Raw genomic sequence first — 15,628 nt, 5'->3', positions numbered from 1 at the left:
ATTTAGAGACCATTCATATGTTTATATTTGAGCGAGCTCTATGAACCAAAGCAAAGACAAGGAGAATAGATGGTTCTTACAACACCCGTAGAACATCACCACGCGAGCCCAGCATCAGTAGCCTTAACCATAACCATAGTATTATCAGCACACAGCCCCTGAAACACATTCATTCACTCACTCACTCACCTCACACACCCAAACGAGACATCTATCCCCTTATCTCCCCTCCCAATCTGCCTGCCCATGACCACCCCATCCACCTTCTGCAAATACCCGTTGAACAGCACTAACCAATGCATAGGTATTTGAATTTACAACCACCGTGATGACATCCCACGCACACATACACACACGCATGCATATCATGCATTTGCATCCAATTTCCTATCGGTTAAAACCGCTCTGCAGTTAGTTATTATTTCCCCATGTTCTGATTGATACTAGTTATTTCCGGACGCAACATTTCGTAAGATTTTATTTGTTGGTTACACAAACGATGAATACGGGTACGGAGGGATTTGTCATTGTGGACATAGCGTGTGCAGGGTGGTGGTGAGTGGTGGTGAGTGGCTGAGGGGATGATGGGTTGGCGGATTTTGATTTGGGCTACTTGGTGGTATTTGGTGGATGTATGTGTGATTACTTATGGGAGGGAGGGAGTACTTAGGTGCTGTTGAGGGGGGTAAATTGGTAGACGAGATTGTGTCTGGTGAGATATGTTTGGTGAGGGTATGGTTTGACATGAGGAGTATATTTGGTTGGGGGTTTGATGTGTCGGTGTAGGTAGATGTATTGAGAGGAGGTAGGCGTAGTGTCAAGTGGAGATTGATTGTGATTTGGTCAGTAGAGGTCGTGTTCTGCTCATGGTTCGTGGTTATTGTACTAATCTGGATACGATGGCATTGGTACACCTGGAAAGAAGACTTGTAAGTGGTGGCTTTTCCATTGAGATACAAGATTGATGGAATGTGAAGTAGTAGATGCCAGCACTCAGAGGAGGTGAAGTTTCATGTTTGCTGGGGCTATCGCTGCACGTGGTCAGGTCTGTTCACTCATGGGATCAGCTCGATTGGCTTTGATACTGCAGCTCGCATTCTTCGTCCAAGCATGATGGCCATCAGCACGGGTCTGGTGGCGGCTCAAGCAGTGCCAGGCGATTAATGTGTACTACAAAGCTGGACCACTACAGCCAATGCCAGATCATTCTCACAAGCAGCCGCTTGGTATTACGGTGAGGGTGTCATCTCAGCCTGATTTCAATCGTGACCGACCCCAAAGTAATGCAGCAACTATCTATATTTGCAATACTGGCTCAACCTCATTGGACTCGCGGGCCGTGTGGCATGCCCGTGTTGACCATGATGAAATGTCACTCTAAACTCACTTTGATTTCCGATACTCACTTGCCGCCAGCCACTCGAGTCTTCGGAAAGTCTACTAGTGGGGAATGTCTCTGGAGGGTGTATTAGGGTTAGGAATGCCATGCTTGCCAAACCTTGTCTGCTCGCCTAACGCGGATGAGAGTAAGACACCCCGTACGAGGATGCTGGCGTCATTAATCTCTCATTGTTAGTGGTGGAGATTGACACTTGAGTTAGCTTTGCCAACGGTGCTAGTCTCAGGAAATCAAATCTAGACTTCCGTATTCCCGAGAACGGGCAATTCGCGAAACCTGCGATATCGCAGGTTGAATGATGAGGCCGTCAGCTAACTAATGACACTGATTGGCTTGCATTGCCTGCAGCAGCATGGCTTGGCTGCCATGGGACCAGCCTCAACCCGACAGTGATCTGAAACGGGTCGGGTATGCCCGTGAGTGGAATGCTGGGCCGCTATCTTGAATGCTGGCGGTGGGTAGTCTGGCCGTAGAGGCCCCACTCCGGCTCTAAGCTTGAACGATTCCAGAAGACTTGCATATTGGTGCATTCTCTCTTGCCTCATCATGAGCTCATGCTTATTGCTGGAGTGGATCGATCGAATGAGTTGTCGTCTCAGTGGAACTGATGAGATAGCAGATTCAGCGCGTACCGCGACAGCCAGCCTCTAGCCACCCCCACCGTCTATTCTGCTCAGCTCCCCTCAGGCTCAGCTGCACCACGATTCGATGATGTCCGAACTATGCCCGCCCGGGTCCGTTGCATCATTCAGCTGCCCAATCTCTTTGTCGCGACGGACGAATGTGGAGCTGCTGTTTTGGCATTCTCTGAGCTATCTCCGGTCGAATGGGGGGCCATCAGGATAGTTGCCTGGACTCCGATGGGGCCCTCTGGCGTGACCACGCAGCAGTATCCCGAGCGGAGGGAACGAACAGTGGAGGATGGGAGGAACGAGGCGTATCGCGGCGTGGACTGTGAGACGCTGGGGATGACCTATCCAAAGAATGCTGAGAGCGAGACCGGCCTGGAGCACGTGTCCTGACTGGATGGACCTGTCATAGAGAAATGAGTTCTACTTTGCCTCATCGGCAGTGATTTCCCTGCTGGAAAGTAGGGTGGCTGAGGCTAGGGGAATGTTCTAGGAAATCCCAGGCGTCATTCGTCGGTTGGTTGCCGTCAATCTGCCCAGATGAGAGGAGGTAGATACCGACACTGATCATTCTGGCCTGTGGTGAAGCCAGAAGAATGTCATGCTGGATAAACTATCTGTGTTACCTGTCATATAGGAGAGTATATGTACCTTTCAAACTAAGGGGAAGAAAAAGAAAAGAAAAGAAAGAAGCAGGGATAAGCAACGAAGAAGAGAAGCAGCTAGGGGAGTAAGTCAACGCGACTAAGGAAACTAGGTCACGCTAAGCGTGCAGAGAAGAGGGACAGAAGCAAGAGGGAAGAGGGTCTGTCAAAGGCGATCTCCATACCGCAATATGATCTATCTTGTGTGATTCCCTACAGTGAGTATGTGTGTCACTTTTCTATGCAGACTTTTCTTTTTCCCGTCTCTTTTCTTTTGTCTTTTTAGTTGACAAAAGACTAGGGGACATGCTGAATAGTTAAGCCACCATTGCGGAATTAAGTTCAATTGAGTGCAGGGATAAAAGAGTAAGCAACGTGAAATGCCAAAAGTTAGTTGGGTAGGTAGATAGCAGAAAATGAGAAAGTAAAAAGAAAAAGAGTAAGAAAGAGTGTGTGAGCTGAAAGGCTGAAGGATGAAGGCTGTGGAGGAGGGCAACCAGGGATAAGCGGCGTCCAGGTTTCTTTGTTTGACTGGCAACGACCAGCGCGACTAGTAGTTTAGTTGGTTTAGCTGAGTCGATTAGTGTTGATCCAACTAAAGAATCACTAAGAATAAACCCGCCATGCCATGAACCATTCAGATCCCATTTCTGACGGAAGGAAAGGATCGACTTCCGGGGTTCAGCAATCAGCAATCCAGCAATCAGCAAGCAAGTAAGCTGGGATCACTCGGCGACTCCAGAATTGTTGGTTATTGCGCTTCGTATTCTTCCCCGGCCCTAACCCGATCTTTCCCCCATTCATCAAATGTCTGGACCTTCCCACGTCTATCTTTCTCTCAGCCTCTGTGTCAATGTGTTCTTCCTAACTTCCAAATCATACAATCAATATTCTATCTAGAGCCAGAACCAGAATTTCCGGTAATTGTAGACGAAAATTGAACGGAAATCACCCTAATGGCGCGCCCCTCAGCAAGCCCACCCACATACCATCCACACCCACCATCCACACCCCCCGGTCCATCCCTTGCATGAGGGTGTCACTCTCATGAGGCTATTCCCGCCCATGATGATGACCACGACGATCCCATCCTGCAGTTCGGCCAGGAACTGCCCTTGAGATATGTCGCTTTTATTTTTGCTTTTTAAATATTTATTTTATTTTTTTTTCTTTCTCATGGATTTTCCCAAAATTCTACATGGACTCCGCCCCGAACTCCTTGGGATCTAGGGATGAACGGCCGGACCAGCCAGACGGAGCTTGACGAGCTGCATATGGTGACCCTCCCTGATGGATCCCATCACATCCATCCGCTGCTGAGTTTCTTGTCGTCGGCCTCGTTCTCCTCTTCTTCCTTCTTCCTCTAATGATTATTATTATTAAACCCATCTCCCTTTAAACTCCATCCTATCGTCTCCCTTCTCTCTCCCCTTCTTCTTCTCCCTTCCTCCCTTCTTCGTTCATCTTCATTCCTTTCTTTTTTCTCTTTCCCCTCGTTCTCTTCTTGTTGAACCATGGTCCCGGCGGGTTCTTTATCTCTACACTGCCGGATAAAGACACTGGCCACAGGCTGACTGACTGACTTGCACGGGTGACGGTCGTGTGATTGTTTGCTTGCCCTGCTTGCTGGCCTGTCATCCTGGACGCCAAAAAAAGGTTAAAATCGCATCAAGACCGGCGACTGGCGAGCAAAGTCAAAAAAGCAACGACGCTGGCCGTATTCGGGTCACAATTTTGGTACTTCGCCTACGGAGAACATCCCAATCGGGCCCATTTCCCTCCCGGCTGGTGCCTCTCGCTGGTTATCTTTCTCTTCTTCGGCTTCTTTCTCTTCACTCCTTCTGCTTCTTGGTTCTGCTTGTCTTTCCCTTGCCACGTTTTTCTCTGTTCTTTCCCCCCATCCTTCCGGAGGGGGAAAGGTCTTTTGAGACATCCCTTCCCCTCCCTTCGTGCCAACTCTATAAACTATCTCCTGGCACTGCCAACGATATACTTCCCAGTTCCTGGCCCGAGCCACGGGAATATTACTCCCCACTCCCAACCACCCCTCCCTCTCCATCTAGCACAACAGCATCATGCTTTCTCCGTCCTCGTTGGCACTTCCTAGACAGGCACCTCCAGTGAGGCCCTCTCGGTCCTTGGAGGGACTAGAGCAAGTCGTCCCTCCTCGAGTGCCAGTGCCCCCTGCTCGCCCGGCACTGCGACATATTGATAAGCCGCTCCCTGAGCTGCCTCCCAAGCCACTGCCTGAGACCCCGTCGATGGATGAGGGCTCCACTGCATGGAGTGATGACAGTAGTACCATCTCCAGCTTCTACGATGACAGCCGACGCTTTTCGGCGGATTCGTCCGAGAGTTACCCTGTTTTTGTCCGCTCTGGTTCGGACGATCTGTCCGAGCTTGTCGATCATCCACCCACTACCGGGCCCATCGACCCGTACCAGCATGACGACCGTCACCAGCACCACAATGACCATCCAAAGTCCGCACCTTTCGCCATCACCACTACTTTCCTCCACGATGACCACTCCGACCGAGCCCAACCCTGGGTCGCTAACCGGGCTGGCCCCAACCATTACTTCCGGGAGAAGAAATGGGACTTTTTCCCTGAGCTGGCTACTCCGTCGGCTCTCCCGACATCCCCGCGTTTTCCCACTCACCCCCGCAAAAAGAACGGCAGTAAACTGAACCTCACCGTGTTCGACTTCGCCAGCCGCAACCGTTGGAACTCATCCGATCGAAGTGGACGCGCCCTCGCTCAGGACGTGCGCAATTCCATTCGTTCCTATGTGCAACGGCGCTTGTCGAAAAATTCCCTGGAACGAAACAAGAGTAATCGATCCTCACCCCCCACAGCAGGTTCAGTGGATTCTGTGCGCACCCCCACGCCATCGAGCAAGATCACCACAACCGACGAATATTATCATCCTGGAAGTCCAAGGTCTCCTCTGAGCCCAGTGGATGTCTCCCCCTCGAATAAACGCCTATCGCGCATGTCCACTCGCTCAACCATGGGTGCGCGCGGCCCGCACCCGCGGCCTCTGGCGTCCCCACGGAAGAAGCAGCTGGCAGTGCCGATGTCGCCGTATCAGAAGTACGGGGCGGCGATCTGGGAGAAGCCAGGTCGCGAGAAGCGCATCAGTTACCGACAGAGCCCCAATGTTCGGTTTCCTCGCTATCGGAAACGACGCTCGTCAAAGAAGGGCTTTGTGTCCTCCGCAACGCCACCCCTGACGCCACCCGCCCGGTCCCAACTCCAGCAGAACACTCGAGACTGCGTCCGAGCCATTCAAGACGGCACCCATCATATCCTCGACGCCCTTGACGGCGCGCGGAAGAAGATGATCGGAGTGCGAGGCGATCGACGGCACACAGAGCTGAAATCACAAATCCGACTAGTCGGACCAGTCAGTCCATACAATAACAATTACGGACAGACCGATCCATGGATTTAGAACGAAGAGCTCACTATCTCTCCTCTCAGACTTTCCTTTCTCGTTCCGTCTTCTTTCCTTTCTATGTTTATGATATCCCATTCGCTTCATTGTCCATGTTATCCAATTAGCCTGTCCTTATTTCCGGTCACTCTCTACGTCTACAACTCTCGTCTTGTCCTGCAACTCTAGTCATTACCGTGATATCCCGTTGGCATTTTCAGGGTCTCTGCTTGGCGTTGGGGACACACCTATAGATGCTTATCTATAGCTACTTCACTTTTTGGTATATTACATTGAGGAATACTAGCTTATAATGACCCAATATCGAATCTTATCATCTACAACCCAAAACAGTCAGACTAATCGTCCAATAATCGCAGTAATTGAATACACCCTACCCCACCCAAAAGAATGCAACACGTGCCCTATCCCTTACAGATCTATCCCCAATACTTGCATATGCAGCACCAGCACATGATCTGACTAGGAAATTCTCCTGGATCAAATGTCTCTCTTTCTTTGCCCTTTCCTTTCCCTAACCCTTGCCCTGTCTTTCACCCCTAGGCACAAATTGAACACGATGTCTATCTCCATTGACAACCATAAACAGTCCTAATTTGCAATTGAAACATCATATCTCTGGTTAAATCAACTCATCCCACAACCTTAATCCCTATTCTAAAGGTATGGATCAGGGTCATCGTGGCTGTAGCTGTACGTATCTGTAAGTAGTCTTAAGCATGCGAATAATTCTACGATATCTGTGCATATTGCGTATGTGTACACTGCGCATGTACAAACTAGCCCTTGCGTCGATTACTCCTTCAGTTATAATAGTATCAGCTGATCAGCAGCTTCGTAGTAGACATATTGTTCTTCTATACTAGGAGGTACTACTATAGATAGTCGTGATCTAGGGATGGATAATACTGTGCGACTATTGGTTATTACTGAGATGGTGAATGGGTTTTGTGTTAGTGTTGATTTGGTGTCTTGGGGAATTTGGTATTATTATTTCTTATGGGTGGGGATGGGATGTTGTGTATTTGGTACGGAGCAGGGGGTACTTAGGGGTGAGGGATAAGGTGAGTGAGTGCGTGGGGGGTGGGATGATGGTGGAAATGGGATTCGTGTTTGGGGCTCTGTTAATGGGTTTGTATTTGATCTGGGTTGCTGGATTGCATACTATATTTAAATATTCTCTGCTGGAAAGTGCAGTACTGTATGCCGGTGCAGTAAGGTTACTATGTTTATATCTAGCGATGCAATAGGAACGAGTAGTAGGTCATTGATATTCCTAAATGCAACCCTATATATTTCATAGAGTTAGGTCATGATAAATAACAAGGCTAAACTAAGATAAGGTATTCTATTTTATCCTGCGCCCAACCATCGCCTGTCCAAGCAAACCGACCAGCCAACCCACAAGGAACCGAAATTAATAAAGAGACCCGACCTGAGAAGAACTGAAAAGGAAACTTTCACAACTGCGCAACGTTTTCCAGGATTTGCACCTCCTGGCCCGGCTTGAATGCCGGCAGTCCGATGAACGGACAGCCCGCGCACCGGAAGGCATCGCCCAGGGCGCAGTTTCCACACGAGCCTGTCTTACCCTGAACAGTAAAGTCCAGCTCGTTCAAGTCCTCCGTCTCCAGCTTCATCACGTTCAGAGCCTTGTCTGCCTTCTCCCGCTCCGCTTGTTCCTCTGCCTCGAGTCGTGCTGCGAGTCCGCACGTGCAGTCCTTGCAGGCGCGACGGCGGCGGCCGGGCTTGGGCTGGCATTCGGGGGCTGTGATGCATGCATTGTTAGCATGGTTTAAATTCCACAAGAATTATCGAACTATGAATGGGACTTACGCTGGATAGGTCTCTTCAAATCCTCATCCGACAGCAGGGTATCCTCGTCGATCAAGTCATCGTCGTTTTCGTAATCGTCGTCATTATTAATCATGCCCACGGTGACAAGCTGCACGGGCGGTGCAGGCGCAGGTGTGGGAGCAACTGTCTCTGTCTTCGCCGCATCCTTCTTCTTCCCATTGCGTCGCAGGGGAATTGCGAACGACTTGGGCTGGTCCATCTTCTCAAATCCGGCATCGGTCTTGATCAGCCCCGCCAAGACCGCCTCGCGCTCCTCGGCCTCTCCGAAAAAGTTATCCTGAGTCTGTAGCTTCGCTCCGGCCTTCATGCAGGGAACCAACGCGGTGTAGACATCCCGCGTGAGCAGTTGGAGGGCCTCCGACCGCCGCGTGCCATCGGTATCGGTTAGGACGACAATGTGATCGTAGGTGTTGGCGGGGAGGGAAACGAAGCCGGCAGATATGCGGTCAAGCATCTGCAGGTCGGTTGTGGAGCGGTCAAAGGTGGTGAAGAGGTCCCGGAGCTTCTCTTCTTGAGTGGCGATGGAGGGGGGAGCGAGGAGGAGAGTGCGCTTGGAGGGGCTGCCGGTCGACATGGGCTGGAAGGAGGGGGCGGGTGCCATGTCGAAATCAGGCGTTGTGTCGATGGTCACGAACGAGGGAGCCATTGTGTCGGTCTACCTGCGAATTCGTCCGTGAAGGGAGAAGGAAGAGGAGATAGTTGGGGTATAAATGGAAGGGAGTGGAAATTGAGGTTCAAAAGTGATCAGTGGCCGTGATCGGATGCTCGTTTTGGGTTTCGTCTGGCTGACTCAATTGTCATCTGACGGCGTTGTGATTGGGTGGCGGGGAAAGTGGCAGAGATTGTGTTTGACGGTTATCAGCGAATTTTCGGAGTTATCTGATGATGGGGGATTACAAATCGAGGCACACGCCTGCAACCCCCGAGGAAATAGCTAGGTGATAGTCCGATGGCGGTGGTGGGATTTGTTTCCTTCTTTAGGAAAGTCGATGTTAGTGGGTTTTAATTTCTGGGAGGTTCTCTTTGACTCCGAGTGATTTTTAGCAGATTTTCTCCCCTCCAATGCCCCGCACCCATATTACTTTGGCCCGGTTGCTATTGCCCTGCTCGCTGTCCGTGGGAAATTGTCACGGAAATTCTTTGGCCTTTCTGGGTTTAGCGCTATTGGGCTGCTGCCCAAGCTGGCTGACTAATGGAGATCCTTCAAAACCCCGCTTGTTCATGATGTCACTCAGAGAGTGTCTGCCATCAGCAAGAAGAATATATATTAGTCAGTAACTGATGTTCGCGGTGAAATGCTCTCATAAATGATAGAAAAAGCCCATTATTGGCGAGTGAGACGGTTGTCTGCCCAAGAGCCGCTGTTTTTTCCAGCGTGGGGTGCAGTTTAACCTTAAATTGTTTCCAGAAGTGGAAACCCGGAGGGCCATATACTATACGGTCATGTGATACGGCTGATTGCTGATGGTCTCTCCGACCATAGCGTTGGAAGATTCAATTGCGACAACATTATCTCGGGGGAACAAGAATTTGATGCCCCTATCAGTGAGGGATACAAACTTTTCTGATGCAGCTACAACACAGGCCGATACGCCAACGGCTCTAAGCCGACTGAAGGGCAGAAAGAGTGACCCGAACTTAACTCCATCAGCGGCCACCCTAAAGGTGGATAACACTTGCAGAAAAAGTCTGCCCCAAAAATAATAAATACGGTTTTAATTATAATTAAAGTAGGCGATGCTTACTGCCCCAATTCTCAAGTATGGCCTTTGCCTTTGACATTGCTACAAGCACCCCACTAATCGTGCTGCTATTTACTAGTATATATACTGCTTGTGTTCTTGGTCGATAGTACAATGTTAATCTTCTCGGAGCTCGATACATATGTCGATCAATCGTGATGAAGTATCTGGATGCCAAGGGCTAGTTGTGGACATTGGACAGTTCAAGAAGAGAGGCAGCTATCCTGAGTTTGCTCAGCGACCCAGTCACACTACTATCGATTTCAGCAGATATTGCAGTCTTATCGCCCAGGAAGATGTTCCTCGATCGTTTGATAGAACGATGTGTGCAATGGCTGCAATATATAGATGCAGGAGGTAAGTTTTATCTCGTGCTATAGTCCCGTCGGACCTCTACCTCGCAAGCGGCCACTGCCATTGAGTACGATGGCGATGTGCCAACTAAAGACTGCCTATCGATGTTATCCATCAAAAAGTAACAGTTCAGCGCGGCCTTCTAAGAGCATGTGGCTGGGACACCCGAACGTTGGCAGACAAGGGTCAACTCACTATGGCAGGGTCATGTCAATCCTAGTTGACACCCAATATATTAGCTCATATTGCGGTAAGTGGAAGGCCAGGTAGACATTGTATTGTTGTGCAGCCTTCGTAAGCTCGGGGTGGTCGGACGCGCGCCTTCGAGCTTGATGGATGTCTGTGCTTGGGTCAGTATACCACACTATTGTCATCCATCCAAATCCGACTAAACTTCACAAACCAATTTAATGCTCTCACCAAAGCACTAATATATAAAAAATTGAAATTCGACAATGTATCTGTTCACACCATCTTTCTATTGTCAAAGCTTCCGCAAAAGGCAATGTGGAATGAATGGCTGACATAACAGCCACCCCGGATCAGCACAGGAATGCCTGCATCCAACGTCATGTCACCTGCCCTGTCGTGTTCCTGGCCGTTCCTGGCGACTCCTCACTTCCCCTCTTCTTTCCTTTGAGCAGACTCCCTCCTCTTTTGACCATTCAATTCATTCGAATCTACCAAATGCTTTGAATTATCAATCGTTGCATCCAAATCTGTTTATCCCATCACTCCACTGATCTAGACCCGCTACCATGGGTGGAGACGTTCCCCGGCAAGCTCCCAGCGCCCTTCCCCAGACTCCCGCCGGCCCAGTCGGTCAACGCATCAAGAGCATCTACACCGACCGTCTCAAGCAATTCACCGCCACCGGACAGTACGAAGGCCAGAACCTCATCTCGTAAGTACATTCTCACTGTGGTCTTATTGCACACATTTCTCATTCTTCCGATCGTCTATTTTGCGTCCGAACTATACTAAAGATCTACTAGCAAGCTGAACGAGGCCGTCAATTCCGACGAAGACCATGTCAAGCTTTCGGTATACTCCGTCCCTGACCTCCAGCGCCCAACTTTCAAAGAGGCTACCTCCAATGAATTTATACCTACCCACATCGGAGCATCGTTCGGGCCAAGCTGGTCCACTCATTGGTTCCGCATCCGCCTGACGGTCCCGGAGGATATGCGCAAAAAGGAACGTCTGGAGTTTCACTGGGATGCAAACAACGAGGGTCTAGTCTGGACGGAAGATGGTCGACCACTTCAAGGTCTCACTGGTGGCAACGAGCGTATCGAGTGGATCATCCCCGATGCCTGGCGGGATGGGAAGGAACATACCTTCTACATCGAGATGGCCTGCAATGGCATGTTTGGAAATGCGCCTGGGGGAGATTCAATCCAGCCGCCTAACCCTAACAAATACTATACATTGCACAAAGCTCAGATCACGGCTGTTAATCTAGAGGCACGGGCATTGTTCTACGACTTCTGGATCATTGGAGGTATGTTCGGACCAGTAACTTTAGGCAGCTTATACCACTGCCAGCTGCGAGACGACAGTATTTCCTGTACAGGGTCACTGACTTAGTACACTAGACGCGGCCAGGGAATTCCCTGGTGATGGCTGGGAGTCGCATGAGGCCAATATGGTCGGCAATGCTATCATTGATGCGTTCATTGCTGGGGAAGGCAGCAATGAATCAATCAAGGAGGCACGCAAAATAGCCCAGAAGTATCTGGGTAGTAAAGTAGATTCTTCCCAAGTGTACGAGACCGACACGGAACCCATCGTCTACGCTATTGGACATTGCCATATCGATACTTGCTGGTTGTGGCCTTGGGCAGAGACTAAGCGTAAGGTTGCCCGGTCATGGTCGAACCAGTGTGATCTGATGGACCGGTATCCGGAGCATCGCTTCGCTTGCTCCCAGGCACAACAGTTCAAGTGGTTGAAGCAATACTATCCATCGGTTTTCGAACGCGTCAAACAGTGGGTCAAGAAAGGTCACTTCCAACCCATCGGCGGCAGCTGGGTCGAGCATGACACCAATATGCCCAGCGGAGAGTCGCTGGTGAGGCAATTTCTCTATGGCCAACGCTTCTTTGAGAGAAACTTCGGTGAACGCTGTACAACCTTCTGGCTTCCGGATACCTTTGGCTACTCTACGCAGATACCTCAGATCTGTCGTTTGGCAGGCATGAGTCGCTTCCTCACCCAAAAGCTCAGTTGGAACAATATCAACAACTTCCCGCACACCACATTCCTCTGGGTTGCACTCGATGGGAGTCAGGTTATGTGCCACATGCCACCAGCGGAGACATATACTGCGAGCGCTCACTTTGGTGACGTGAAGCGTAGCGTGACTCAACACAAGTCAATGGACAACGACAACACGTCACTCTTAGTATTCGGCAAGGGCGACGGCGGTGGCGGGCCAACCTTTGAACATCTGGAGAAGCTGCGCCGCTGCCGCGGTCTCAGTGACAATGTTGGCTTGCTTCCTCGTGTCAAGATGGGAAATTCGGTCGATGACTTCTTCGCAAAGCTCGAGAAGAAGGTAGAACAAGGTACCCGCTTCGCCACGTGGTATGGTGAATTATATTTCGAACTACATCGGGGTACATATACCACGCAGGCCAACAACAAACGGGGAAACCGCAAGTCAGAGTTCTTGCTCAGGGAAATTGAATACCTTGCTACTCTCGCTACTCTTGAGCAGTCTGCTGACAAGTATAAGTACCCCAAAGAGGAAATTGACGAGATGTGGGAAGATGTACTTCTGTGCCAATTTCATGATTGCCTTCCCGGTAGCAGCATCGAGATGTGCTACGATGACTCCAGAGAGCTATACAAGAAGGTTTTCGAAATTGGCAACAAGGTTCGGAAGGAAGCCCTCCAAGCCCTTGGACTTGGAAGCAGCACCGCCAAGGGTCTCGTCGCAATCAATACATTGCCCTGGCCTCGCTCAGAAGTAGTCAAGGTCCCTGCTGAGTTTACAACTGCGGGTGGCCCTAGGTACGCCATTGTCAGTGGTGAAAGTGGTCCTATCAAGTGTCGGCTTCCCACGGCTTCAAACAGAGCGCCTGCTGTGACTGTTTCCGAGATCGAGCCCGGTGTCTTCCGTTTACAGAACGAGAAACTGAGGGTAGATGTGCACGACGGAGTCATCACATCATTGTACGATCTGGAGGAAAAGCGCGAAATCGTTGCCAAGGGCGGAAAGGCTAATCAGCTTGTCATTTTCGACGATAAACCACTCTACTGGCAAGCGTGGGACGTTGAGGTCTTCCACCTCGAATCGAGGAAAGAGTTGCAATCCGGGAAGACTACTGTCGCTGAGAACGATCCATATCGTGTCAGCGTGGTCACTGAGACCCGCATAAGCGACAAGAGCTGGGTCAAGACGACTATCAGCCTGGCTGCTGCCGTTGGAGACCAGCCATCCTATGTTGAGATGGAAAGTGAAGTTGAATGGCGGGAGACTATGAAGTTCCTCAAGGTCGAATTCCCTGTCGACATCACGAACACACAAGCATCGTACGAGACTCAGTACGGAATTATCAATCGCCCTACTCATTACAACACCAGGTATTTCTACCCTTCTTTCCACATATGCAGGTGCTAATAGGCTACAGCTGGGACATGGCCAAGTTTGAAGTGTGCTGCCACAAGTGGGCAGATCTGTCTGAGCACGGCTACGGTGTCTCGATTCTCAATGATTCCAAGTATGGGTTTGCAACTTGCGGTAACATGATGCGCCTCTCCCTGCTTCGTGCCCCGAAGGCACCAGATGCTCATGCAGATATGGGCCATCATCGTATCCGTTACGCGATTCTCCCGCACGCAGGACCCCTGGACCATCGCACGATCCGCGCAGGGTACAGCTTTAACCATCCTCTTGCCTTGGAGCCCGCATCTGGTCAGGAGGCAAGCGATGCGTTTAAGTCTATCTCGCTGGACGGTTCCCCGTCACTCGTGTTGGACACAGTGAAGCGCGGTGAAGACGATGAAGACGTGTCTCGTGACGAGCTGCCACGGCGTGCCGGGAAGAGCGTCATCCTCCGCATCTACGAGTCCCTGGGTGGTAAGAGCCGTGGCACCATCAATACCAAGCTTCCCGTCAAGAAGGCATGGAAGTGCAATATCCTTGAGGATGACGAGACGAGCCTGGTCTTGTCCAAGAGTGATGCACAGACCACGAGCATTGATATCGAGCTGAGAGCCTTCGAGGTCGCGACATACAGACTGCAGCTGTAGTCAGTCCCCATGCAGTGAAAGGGAAAATTGTCTGTAGTTCCTAACACCAAGTGACATATCTTTTGAGATGTATAGTCTAGCAGAGCAATGCCGATGCAATCTAGTAGTACAGAGGATATCACAGACAAATAGCGAAACCTAGCAAACACAGCGAACTCTTCGAACAAATATAATCAGTAGTTTTCCGCGCGCCACAGCTCCCTATCCAACCCAGCAAAGAACCTACCAACTCCAACCAACTCTCATGAAATGAAACGAAATGATAAAATGATATGTCAATCCCTCCCATAAGTAATCTTCAACCTCTTCGTAGGCGGCCTATCCCCATCCGTCCCATCATCATCCCCCTTATCCTTATTACTCGCCGCAGACTTCTTCTTATTCTTCGACGCCTGGCCCCCCTTCACACTATTCGCCGCAGACGACGCATCCCCATTCCCAGGCTTTCCAGTAGATCCATTATACGTGGAATTCGGAGTCGCGGCATGCGACGGCGTCGTTTGAGCCGATGAAGGCGCGGGTGAATCCTAAACACAAACACAGAGAACCCGTCAGCTTACGCACATCCCCACAACCACACAATCAAACACAAAGGGGACGGAGATAGAGAGAAAGGGAAGAAAGGTAAGCCTACCCGCATAAAACTCGCTGAACTCCTCGAAAACACACGATCCGCGTCCGACACCGTCGCCTTTCGTCTCGCAGCGCCTCCTCCACCACTCATACTTGATGAGAGGGCAATGCCTGCTCCGCCGATCCCGGCCCCGCTGGACGATCCCTTGATGTAATTATCGAAACCCTTGATGATGTTTCCGGCGGTGGTTTCTTCCAGGTAGGATTGTTCGAAGCGGTAGATTTGGTCTTCGAGTTGGGCCTGTCGTTTATTTGTGTTGGTTCGTGACACGGGGAAGTTAAAGGGGGGAATGGGGGGAGTGTCCGTACCATGCTCTTATCCATTAGGCGCTTCTTCTGGAGTGTGTCGCGTAGTTCGCGGCGGAGTTTCTCGTAGTAGGGGAGGCCGCGGTTTGCGGTTGATGAAGCGGAGGAGTCGTTGGATTGGTTGGGGTTGTTGGGGTTGGAGGTGTTGTTTGATGTTGTGTTGTTGTTGGAGTTGAGATTGGAGGTGGAGTTCGAATTGGCATTGTTGTTGTTTGGTGTGGAATTGGGCGCTGTGGAGTTGGTGATTGTGGTGGAAGTTGGGCCTGTTGTGCTAGTTGGTGGTGCTGGTGCTGGGGCGCTTGATGCGGCCGGTGTTGTAGCGGCGGCGGCGGCGGGTTCGGCCATT

The 15,628-nt window shown here is 50.6% G+C and overlaps 5 protein-coding genes across 5 annotated transcripts; 3 read left to right on the top strand and 2 right to left on the bottom strand.

The window, feature by feature from the left end:
- Positions 1-1,751: 1,751 nt before the first annotated feature.
- On the top strand, positions 1,752-2,421 carry AtWU_04700 (uncharacterized protein; the record flags this gene model as incomplete). Its single annotated transcript, XM_035499811.1, has 2 exons — positions 1,752-1,807; positions 2,019-2,421. The coding sequence occupies 2 exons, from the start codon at positions 1,752-1,754 to the stop codon at positions 2,419-2,421; spliced, it is 459 nt and encodes a 152-aa protein (XP_035355704.1).
- Positions 2,422-4,747: 2,326 nt separating this feature from the next.
- AtWU_04699 (uncharacterized protein) lies at positions 4,748-6,127 on the top strand (the record flags this gene model as incomplete). Its single annotated transcript, XM_035499810.1, has 1 exon — positions 4,748-6,127. The coding sequence occupies one exon, from the start codon at positions 4,748-4,750 to the stop codon at positions 6,125-6,127; it is 1,380 nt and encodes a 459-aa protein (XP_035355703.1).
- Positions 6,128-7,590: 1,463 nt separating this feature from the next.
- AtWU_04698 (Fe-S cluster assembly protein Dre2) lies at positions 7,591-8,633 on the bottom strand (the record flags this gene model as incomplete). Its single annotated transcript, XM_035499809.1, has 2 exons — positions 7,591-7,898; positions 7,967-8,633. 2 exons carry the CDS (start codon positions 8,631-8,633, stop codon positions 7,591-7,593), a joined length of 975 nt encoding a protein of 324 aa, XP_035355702.1.
- Positions 8,634-10,841: 2,208 nt separating this feature from the next.
- ams1 (alpha-mannosidase) lies at positions 10,842-14,343 on the top strand (the record flags this gene model as incomplete). Its single annotated transcript, XM_035499808.1, has 4 exons — positions 10,842-10,987; positions 11,079-11,587; positions 11,682-13,674; positions 13,722-14,343. 4 exons carry the CDS (start codon positions 10,842-10,844, stop codon positions 14,341-14,343), a joined length of 3,270 nt encoding a protein of 1,089 aa, XP_035355701.1.
- A 275-nt stretch (positions 14,344-14,618) lies between these two features.
- Positions 14,619-15,627, bottom strand: AtWU_04696 (chromatin modification-related protein EAF6/MEAF6; the record flags this gene model as incomplete). Its single annotated transcript, XM_035499807.1, has 3 exons — positions 14,619-14,870; positions 14,978-15,217; positions 15,286-15,627. The coding sequence occupies 3 exons, from the start codon at positions 15,625-15,627 to the stop codon at positions 14,619-14,621; spliced, it is 834 nt and encodes a 277-aa protein (XP_035355700.1).
- Between the last annotated feature and the right edge of the window lies 1 nt (position 15,628).

The sequence above is a fragment of the Aspergillus tubingensis genome (genome assembly GCF_013340325.1).
Source record: "Aspergillus tubingensis WU-2223L DNA, scaffold_6, whole genome shotgun sequence".
NCBI lineage: Eukaryota > Fungi > Ascomycota > Eurotiomycetes > Eurotiales > Aspergillaceae > Aspergillus > Aspergillus tubingensis.
This window is presented reverse-complemented; position numbering and strand designations above follow the sequence as displayed.